Genomic DNA, 11,492 nt, shown 5'->3' with positions numbered 1-11,492 from the left:
GTTAGCACACAGAAGTTGTGATTTGGTTGAAGTCCGTCATCTTTAGAATACAGTAACTGGCGAGAAGGACGTGGGCGCTCGGCCTGCGAACTCGAGGCCAGTCCACGACCGATAGATGGTAGTCACAGGAGGAGGATGGCAACAGCAGCAATAGGTCGACCCACAAGAGGAGGCTGTCGAAAGAGCAACAGGAGGCTGGAAGCGAGCCGTAGTGAAGCAAGGCTTCGATAGTGGCACAGAGAGGTTAGTGTTCGCCACCGGCTCATGAGAAGATAGTTGAAGTCCGCCGGCTAATAGGGAGAAGTCGTCGCATGCCACGTCCTTGACCTTCTTCAAAGCAAATCACTGGCTTGCAGCAATTTGAAATAGGGAAAGTCTGCGCGATGAAGAATTGAGAAGGGGCGCAGCGGCACAGCACCCTTCTTGCTTGTTCTTGCTAATTAATGATGACAGCTTGTTTCACAGGCGGTCTCCATAAGAGGAGAGAGCAGGGAAAGGGACAGCGTGGAACTCTGTCGAAGGTGATAGATCATGTCAGCATCATCGGAGGTAACAGATTAACGTCACCGAACTGACCAGATCTGTTGTGCCGCATTGCTGGTTGTAGATCTATGAGCAGTGTGAGAGATCAACAGCGTCAAGACGTGTCCGGTGGCCGACTTCAGAGTTAGGGAGCAACGGCCCCGCGAATGTCGCTCCACACACGGCCGTCGCCTATCTCGATCCCAGTTGCTAGGATGCGAGGTTCGCCACTAGGGAAGAACAAAGCGATTGAGGTGGAGAGCAATCGGAGTAGTGATTTGGGGGGGGGTAAGGAATGCCGCTTGAGGAGGAGAAGCAATAGTGAGGATGGAGAGCAATGCTGGTAAGGAAATAAGCCCCAATGAGGGCAGCGCTAGAGGCGCCGCAACGGGAAACCGATCGCAGTAGAGGAAAGAAACTCCTCAAATTCTGCGCCTTAATGCGGAAGTGAGGTCACCATAGCGACAGAACTAGGTCCCCGATCGCTGGCTAACAGGGAAGGGGGGACTTCGCCAAGTGAGGAGATACTGTTTCACTAACAGAGAGCACTTCAGGGTAGAGAGCGCTCGGTGAGGAAGAACAGGCGGGCACTTCACCGGTGAGGAGGATCGACGGCGGAAGTGCGAGTGCTCGAGGTTGAGGGTAGCGTAGCAGTTCTCCGAGGAGAGGACGTTACTGTTGGTGTAGCGACGACAGTAGATCAGCGGCGTCTAGAAAGCAGGGTTGAAGTATGCTAAGTTTGACGAATCCGATAGTCTCACATGCAGAAAATTAAGTTTATGATTTATTATTGAAATTAAAATTAAGTTTATAATTTTCTATTGAAATTATAAATAAGGGTCTGGACTTTAAAATCAGATGTACCATAAGAGAAACCTAAGTGTTTGTTTTCGGTTTAAGTCCACACTCAGTTAAATAGTTTGGATTTATAGTTTAAATTTTTCTTGTTTAATAGATTGGGGTATTCTATAGTCTAGGAATATATTCCTAGGGCATTTATAATAGTCCATCTTTTTCCTCCTTCGTCCTAGGTCAATTGGTCCGTGAATATAGGTCAATTGGTCGAATCACGTAAATCTGGACGATCGATCAACAGAGAAAAGGTATTGCCCTCGAGGGAGGAGAAATTAAAGAATTTAGATGTTATGAAAGAGATGATAAATACTTATTTAGATGTTATGAAAATAATAAATATTTATATAGATTTCAAGAAAAAAAAATTATCATGATCAATCAATTATTAAATATAAGATTATTTCTTTCACGATTTTCTTTCATCATCATCAATTTTTTATCATTTACTCATGTCATCTGACATTCTACTTTACTTGGAGCTTTACTGTTTAATCTTTGCAGCTCATGAAGGAGAAATTGTAGCAGCATGCAGAATGTTGGGAGGGAGCTAAATCAAAAGGCAAAAGAATATAAAGAATAAAGAAATACATTAAGGACATGAGTGTTACAAGAAAACCACTAAACAATTTCACCCAACTTGAGAAAATGGGACAGAAATAAATAGGCCTTAAATTTGGTCGATTCTTTGGATGCATTGCTTAGATAAATGCAACAGAATAGGGCTATATTTTTATTATACCTCAGATTGAGTGTTATGCACTCTGTAATTATTTGCATGATTATATTTCTAAGGATTTATTTAATTCCATTCCCCATTAACTCAGCCAATTTCCTCCGAGCTTTCAGCTTCGTGACAACTTCTGAATGTACAACTGAGACTACAAGTTTTGCCTCCAAGACTAATCCTGGCATCAACATAATCACACTCACATACCATGTTGTTATTGCATGTCATGTATCATCTTATCTGCAAAACATATCTGAAGACAAAAAACTGGCTTCATCATGGTTAAACAGAGAGCACACAACACTTAATCTGAAGATATCTGGTTTGAGTGCACTGCATTATTTTTCTCTCCTTTCGCAGGACACCATGGTTAAACACACAGCTTCGGCTGGTTGATTCCATTAGTGTCATGCTCTCCATCTGAAAAGCCACTGAGACTTCCCCTGACACCTCTTAGGAATAGTGTCTTCTCTTGTGTTAAAAAGCATTTGGCTTGAAGTAATAAGAGAATTCTGGGGGAAATTACCAGCAGATGTAGTAAAATAGTGTTTTTGTTTTCCGGAAAAAGAAAGAATTTTTTTTTAGAAAGAGAAATGAACTTTTTTTTTTGGTACAATCTGATACAATAATATATTCTTCCTTACAAACGAACTAAAAGGATAAATGTTCCTACAAGATGGCAGGAATGGCTTCTACAATACTTGCAGATGAAGTTGGATGGATGCTTTCGGTCACCACAGATGGATTTATGAAGAAGAGGAGACTCAACTCTGAGGAGTCAATTCCTACTATATCAGTTTTTGGTAATTTATAAAATCCTAACAATATAGAGAAAAGATAAAATTCATCAAAAACTATCCTAAAGACTATCAGAAAGCCCAAAATATAAGTACACTTCATAATCCATTTAATAATTTCGTCTAATAAAGCAAAATCTTTCAAAATAGATTTATAGCCAGATATGTACTGAGATAAATCAGAAGATGAACACATCAAAATAATTTCTTTTACATAAATGAGAAGTTTCATTTTCCTATAAAGTGAGATTATCACATAAAAAATATTTTTCTAATATTTCGTGTATGTATTAATCATATCCTCTTACTAAATTGGATCTATTATCTAACTCATTCAATTTGTTTTTCAAAAGCATTATCTATGTCACCGAACTCTTTTAATCTTTAGTAACAGGAGACTAATCTTAATCCTCTCTATAAATATTTCCCAAACAGCGGATGCTCAATGCTATATACTTCTTCATCCTAATAGAGCAAACTCTTAAACGAAAGATGCCAAGAGTATGAGATAGCAACAACGAACATATCTCCACCTTATCGACTAGTAATATTTAGTTAAGTAAGATATATTATAGATATAATTAAATTTTGATTATAATTATTGATTAACAGAAATAAAGTATAATTATGATAACAATCCTTAAAAGATATCATTATTGGGAGGGACTATTTTAATTACTTATCCTAAACTCATTGCTCTCGTCTATAAAAGAATAAGACATATGAAGGACTAAAAAATGATGCATTGATATATAAAATTATTGAGAGAATATAGATATTCTTTCATCTTCACTTAATCACGTGAATCAGTCATTGAGAAACTATAAATCTTTTCTTATCTCTCCTTGTCCCTAAACATTGTTCATAGCGGTCCTATGAAGAATAGAAAAAAAGGAGAAGATAGTCTAGCTTTTCTTGTAAATCAACATCGTTGTAGCTTTCAATTCCAATGATAATATGATTATAGATCATATAAAGGCTTTCTAACCAACATCGAAAGGTACGTATTATAAATTTTGATATATCATTATTTAATTTTAAGTTTTTGATATTAATTTTTTTTACATAATAGCATAATTATGATTTTTATACTTACAATCGGTATCATAGCCATATTTTGAAATCAAATACTTTAGATCGTAAAAGTATTTCAGATCCATTTTATATATAGATCTGCTTATTAACACCCTTCACTTATAAAAAGGTGTTATTTAGTTTTAGTTTATGATGCTTGAATGATCTCTGTGTTGTTAATCTGCTTTCTATGTAGTCCATCATGTTGCCTACTTGCAAATGATGTGAGTTTTCTCGTATTTAATCAATGGACCAATATCGATATCTTACTATCGATAGCAGTATTATTGAGGTTGGCAATCTTCGATAGTTGCTAGTTTTGTCACGAGAAGTGGTTGCATATATAGTGGAAGCATCGTGGAGTGTGGCAGCCTTGTGATGGCTATAGTAGTGTCACTACGTGTGACGACTGTGGCAAATGCAATAGCGTCACTGCGTGCAATGGTTATAGCAGAGCCATTGCCTGTAGCGACTGCGGAGACTAGAGTAGTGTCACGATTGCAATGGCTACCTCGTCATTACCTACACTAGCTGCAGTAATGCCGTTGCGATGTTTGTTGGTTGCGGTCGGTGTCAACTGGACATCAAAGGCCACAATACCCAATGGTTATGTGACATCACCGAGCACCACGGTAGTGGTGTGGCCACCAGTCGATGCACAATTACGCGTGGTCATGATGACACAACGTTGCACAGCCGCGCGGGGGTGCAATGGCACGACACGACGATGGTGAGACTACTGAGCATCCACATGTGAATAGTCACGCTGCCACAAGCAGTAGCACGCAAGTAACGGATGGTAAGTGCACCACCAACGAGACCATGCGCATGGGCATGATAACGATAACTACGAAAGAGAATTATTAGAAAAGGACATTTTTAACCCTAAAAAATAAAGAAAATCTAATCTCTGTCCTTCAATTTACTTTCAAATTATGCCTTTAAGAAATTCATTTTTTTCACTATATGTCCTAAGTAAAAGTATAGTTTTACCCTTCAGAAATTATAATTTTTTTACTTATGTCTTTGACTAAAAATTGATTAATTTGATTTATTTCAATCAAATTTTTTTATCAAACTTGATCATGACTTTATTTTGATCGCTTGATTAGATTTAAACTCGATCAATTAAGTTTTGATCGAATTTGGAGAAGATTAAATTTTCATTAATTTTTTATGTGGATCAATTTTAATTTTGATTGACTTAATTTGATGAATGATTAGCCAAATCTATGACCCCAATTTTTGTAGCCCAATTTTGAGTCTACCCAATTAAATAGGGTTGATTAGTCTAAGGGTTCCATATGAAATTTAAAAAATATATAAATTATGATTTTATTTTATAGTTTTCTCAAATGACATATTAGTAAAATTTTACATACGATAAATAAAAATTTAATTATCATTCTTAAATATTTGTTTAGTTGTTCATATTCATATATTTAAAATTATAAAATAATATTAATTATCATTCTTAGATATTTTATATTATTGTATTGGTTTTGTAGCCATCAAAGTGGCTTATACCAATAACTTATAAAATTTTATTAAAAAATTAGTTCTAAAGGATATTAAAAATAATATTTATTATGATACACATAATTAAAAGATTTAGATAATCTCAAATGAGAATCTAATTTGAATAATTATATGATAATATAAGATAATATTATTTTGGATATCCTTGTAGTCTATGATTGTATATATAAAGGTAGCAATACTATTCTATGAGGATAAAATCAGTCCTCATAAATAATTTTGTATGAATACTAAATATGTTAATATTTCACCCAAAGGTGAAATAGGAAAGAAATTAGTTGTTCAATATTTATTGAAAGACTTAAAATATTAATATTATATTATTTTATTATAGTGTTACTGCTTTCATTGTATTTTGATAAATATCTATATTTTTTTAATTAAATTATTATAAATTATTTGAGCATATGCAATTTATATTGAGTGTCTTTAACTTTAATCAGACTAACTAAAAGGACATGCACAACTATTGAAAGCTTTGTAGAACAAGTAATTGAGATAAATGATTGGGAAAAGATCTAATTTTATGATAATTGATAATAATATTTAGACTTCATTATAATCTATAACTAATGCTTTAGAATATTTAAAGATCAATTTAAATTTAGTTGACATATTAATGAAAGATATGATTGAAATTTAATCTAATAATATTTAAGAAATTAAAAATTTTACCCTCAATATGGCTAATAAAGCTGTAATATCAAGAACATTAGATATGCATATAGTTAAGTTTTTTCTCATATAATTTATTCTTAATTTTATTTATTCTTAGTTTGACTTACTTTAAATTTATTATAATAAAATTAAGGATAAGGAAAACTTAAATGAGTGAATTAGTGGGAGTAAAAATCTTAAAATTCAATCTTGATATTGAGGAGATACAAGATGATACTTTTTTATCATTTTATATTCAAGAATTATTATTCCTCAAATCACTAAATGATTTGATAAAAGCAAACAATAAATAACATTAGTAAACTCTCGTAAGATATTGATATTATTACTAATAATCTTGTAGAATAATCATAACTGATAGTTTTAATAAGATCTCATAGGGAAAGGAAATATATTATTTTTAATTATTATATGATATATCTACGAGAATTAAATTATGATATAGGAAAAATGATTTCTTATTATTTTTATAAGTTATAGAAAGTAACGATTCTACAAAGTAGTATGATGTAATAAATTATAATCAATGAGTTTGAATGGTATTTGAAAACTCATCGAATTACTTAATAACCGTAAAAGAATCTATTATATAAACATAACTTAAATAGTAATATTGAATGTTATAATGGTTAGACTTGTGGTCAAATATTTTACTCATAAAAATTATATCGATCATAATGAGATATTTTTTAGTTTTTTAAATAAATTTATTAAGAATTATCATGACATTAGTGAATCATTATGATTTTGAGTTACATGGATGTAAAAATAAGTTTTTTTAATGGGTTTCTAGATGGATTAACCTAAATGATTTATAAAGAAAATAATATATATATATATAATTTGGTATTAAAATTTAGAAAATTTATTTATAATCTTAAATAAACCTCTAGATAATGGTATATAAAGTTTTATGATATCATTAATTTTTTTTAAATTTAAGAAAATATTATTGATTAGTATTTATATCTAAAGATCAATGAGAGTAAGTTTATTATATTGGTCTATATGTAGATAATATTTTACTTACCAATAGTAATCTTGATTTATTATATTAAAATAAAAAAAATTCTCACTATAAATTTTAAGATGGTTAATATGAATAAAACATCTTATGTATTTTAGTATTAAGATATTTATGGATAGATCTTAATGATTATTAGGACTATCATAGAAATGATATATTGATTGAATTTTGAAGAAATTTAATATATAGTTTTGTTTAACAAATGACAAAAGTAAAAAAATACTCAAAATAAATATTTTTAAAATGATTAAAAAAGAATTAGATAAAAAAAATATTTATTATGAATACGTAGTTAGAAGTCTATTATATGCTCAAGCTTATACAAGATTAAATATTAATTTTATAGTTGGAATCCTTAATATATATTAGAGTTATCCAAGAATAAAACACTAAAAGGTCACAAAGAAAGTAATAAATATTTGAAAATGAGAAAGGATTATATGCTTACATATATAAAATTTAATCAGCTTAAAATGATGATATTTTTAAATATTAATTTTATAAATTACCTTAATAGCAAGAAGTCCACTCTATATTTTATATTAGTTGGAGGGGCAATTTACAAAGAAAAATGATAAGCAATGTATTATTGTATTATCAACTATTAGAAGCTAATTTTACTGTATGCTTTAAGGTCATTAATCAAGTTTAATGATTGTGAAATTTTATCATAGGACTTGGTGTGGTTAGACTAAATTACCAAATTACACTTAAGATATTTTATAACATATCATAATAGTTTTTTTTTTCTAAAAATGATAAGTAACTTAGTATTTAAAACATTATAGTATAAAGAACCTAATAGTTAGAGAAAAGAGTTTATAAATAATTAATATTAATTAATATCTTGAGTTTCACTATATTGATTATTGATCCATTTACTTATGACTTATAATCTAAAGTGTTTGAAAGAACTATGTTCTTATAATTGAGTTTATGAGCAATCCATAAAAGATATTACGATATACATGTATACATGTATATATATACATGTATACATGTATATATATATATATGTATACATGTATATATATACATGTATACATGTATATATATATATATATATATATATATATATATATATATATATATATATATGAGTGAACATTATAATTGACATTCTTATTTATGTACTTAAAGTTATTTATTTTTATTATTTTGTTCACATATATATATTATAGTTAAATATGATAATAAGATTATTTTGACAAGATAAATTAGATAGGTTATTTTAGAATATATTAGAAAGGGCTAATAGTATTATGGTACATAGAATGAAGTATGTCATTAATGACGTATAATCGTTATGACTCATATTGATAGTTAGATTTATTAGCCTATTTTATAAAATTGATATGTATATGTTAAATAATTTTTCAAAATTTTAGAATCTAATTAAATAAAATTATTTTTAATTTTAGTTTATTTATTTTGATTTTAAAATTTTTTATATCTTACCAATTAATGGGCCAAATGAGAATATGTTAGATTATATGATCTTATTTAATTAGATAAAATATATTATATATATGATTGGATTCTGATTACGATTATCAAAAGTCCAATTATGATAGGATTCTTAGGAGATGACTTGATAGGAAAAACTTTACTAATTACTTATCCTAGATCAGTTGCTCTCGCTTATTAAAAAAAAAGTTCCGAAGGACAAAATAAGGATACATGAATATGTGACATTATTGAAAAATTATATTTCTTTTATCTCTCTTTAATCACATAAACTATATCAAGAAATTACATATCTTTTTATCTCTAGGCTTTTCTGGCATATCAACATCGTAACTTTTGGATTCAACGATAGTACATTTATAAATTAGAGAAAAAAATTTAAATAACAGATACATATCATAAATATAATTTATTATTATTTAATTTTTAATTTTTGATATTAAAATTTTTATATAATAATATAATCATAATTTTTATATTTACACTGCTATTTAGGCGGTTGATCCCCGATCGGACTCCCATGGCCAGCTTTTTTTTTTTTTTCCTTCCTTCCGTGCTCGACTTAGAACCTTCCGAAGGAGTAGTGGCTGCCACTGTTCGGGGGTTTTGTGGATACAAAACGTAAATAGGGACTGAAGAGAAGTGATCATGTTCATCTTTACTTTTAATTCCATGAATCCAGAAAAGTTGGATGACGATCTCTGACGCTGCATGTCGGTCACAGGATCCTGTGATCTTTGCTGTTACGTCCCTCTCAAATTGCTTTGCATGCATGAAGGAGGGTGCCTCTTTACATACGCCATCTCTCCGGTCTCCTTGCGGTTTCGGGAAACCGAGGGCTGGAAGCCCACTGGTTTGGGGATTTATTGGCTATCAATCGCCTCTTGTCGATTCTTATGAACATGTTGGTCATCCAACCTACCAATGGATACAGTCATTTAGTGCAACGTCCCCAAACATCATTAATTGCTTCCTCCTCCTCACGCAAGTAAAGATTAAGCTTAGATTTAATTATTTTAGACCAATGATTTAAAATTAATAGATTAATTATACAATAATTGATGTCAAAGTCGATTTAGTGCTGATCACAATGAGTAATTCAAGTAGAAAAAGATTATTCGACTTAATATTAATTAGATGAAAGATCAGAATAAGAAAAGGTCACCCATTCAAGCAAACCTAATATTCTGTCATAGAAAAGGATCACTCGAGACTAAAAACAGGTCACAGCGTCCGGTTAACTTGCTAGTTGCTTGGAACGTAATAGAGATGTCATCCCAACTACACAAGTTAAAGCTTCTCAAGTTGCAAGTTAAAGCTTCTCATGTTTTTTTTCTCTTCCTAAGTAATTATAAGTAGCAACTATACACGTACATATTTCAAAATAATTATACTTTACATTTTATCTTTTATAGAATTTTGCTTTTGCCTTGTGGACTATAGGATATCTAATTCCATTCAAAAATGATCCTACATATCTTTTGCTTTCGTCTCTCAGTGTAGATATCTGTATAGAGTTGCTTCTTGGGATTTGACAGCATAGAATGCAATGAGACAGATCAAGTAAGAAAAGACAGAGAAACGTATTAAGTTTTCTGCTTATATGCAGTCACATACACCATCTCCTCCCACTCTTACCACCTCCTTTAGGACTCATCACGTATCATATTCTAACAGGATAAATTTTTCCTCGAAGATGGAGGGATGATGACGCAATATCTTCCTCTCAGGAGCCGGTCATTTGAGAAGTGAGAGTAGCGAAGTCATCTTCGTCGCATGGAACTCTGAGCATGCCTCTCGGGTGCTCGAATCCATACTCCTCTTCGGCCTTATGAAGCAAGGTTTGGAAGGAAGGGTGGTGCAGATAGCAGATAGGGACGACGAACCGCTTCTCCATCTCGCCGACGTATACCGCAAAGTGGCCCTTCGGGACATCCGCCGACGCCGTCGCCCTCTGCTGGTTCCGGAAAGATTGTTGAAGGATGTGCTTCATGCGTACAACTCCTGCCAAGCGAACTCCCATGGCCAAGCTTTTCTCTCTTCTTCCCGACAAGTATTTGTTGTTTGAGGGTATGTATGAAGGGATACAAGACATTTATAGGGGACTCGAGAGGAGGTGCAGTGGGCACCACAAACTACTTGTTCAAGTCGATAAACTCGATTCCAAGTTCAAACCCATGAACGGAGAAAAGTTGGGTATCGATCTGCTACGCTGCATGTCTGCAGGTCATGTGATCTATGTTGTCATGTCCCTGTCAAGCTGCTGAGCTACTCACGAGTAAGTCGTGCGTGAGGGAGCCCTTCCTTACATGCACAATGGCTCCCCTCTCTGTTGATAGCTTTGGAGAAACAGATGGCTAGAACCTGGTGGGTTGAAGACCCGCAAGGTAATAATGCTTCATCTATGAGTTATCATTTTCCTCGCATGCTATGATCATCTATCAATTATCATTTTGTGTGCAGTGATTTTTGTTCAATTATCCATCATTTTAGTTCGATTATCTTTCTTCGGTTGAAGCAAGTTGTAGGGATCATTTTAGTTCCTTCTCTATTCAGTCAGTAATCAGGCATTCAATAGAAAAATGACAAGGATGAACATGAAAAGCATAACTTAATTGTTTGAAGTACTATTTGCGTTTGTTGCTCTCTCACAAAGACACGAAGGTTTTTATTTACTAAGTAGAAAGTTCAAAAAATATGACCTATTCTTCAAGGCATAGTATGTAAATTAGAGGGGAAGCTTTCCTTCCAAAAATAGACAGATTAATAATGTTACACTATCTCTATTCGCATGCCAATGTGATGT

General features: G+C 32.1%; 1 protein-coding gene across 1 annotated transcript; it reads right to left on the bottom strand.

Moving 5' to 3' along the window:
- Positions 1 to 10,250: 10,250 nt before the first annotated feature.
- On the bottom strand, positions 10,251 to 10,817 carry LOC103998583 (auxin-induced protein 15A-like). Its single transcript, XM_009420083.3, has one exon. It carries the CDS (start codon positions 10,779 to 10,781, stop codon positions 10,413 to 10,415), a length of 369 nt encoding a protein of 122 aa, XP_009418358.2. The 5' UTR covers positions 10,782 to 10,817; the 3' UTR covers positions 10,251 to 10,412.
- Between the last annotated feature and the right edge of the window lie 675 nt (positions 10,818 to 11,492).

Source organism: Musa acuminata, chromosome BXJ3-9 (assembly GCF_036884655.1).
Source record: "Musa acuminata AAA Group cultivar baxijiao chromosome BXJ3-9, Cavendish_Baxijiao_AAA, whole genome shotgun sequence".
Taxonomy (NCBI): Eukaryota; Viridiplantae; Streptophyta; class Magnoliopsida; order Zingiberales; family Musaceae; genus Musa; species Musa acuminata.
The sequence above is the reverse complement of the archived record's forward strand: the minus strand, read 5'-3'. Positions and strand labels throughout refer to the sequence as shown.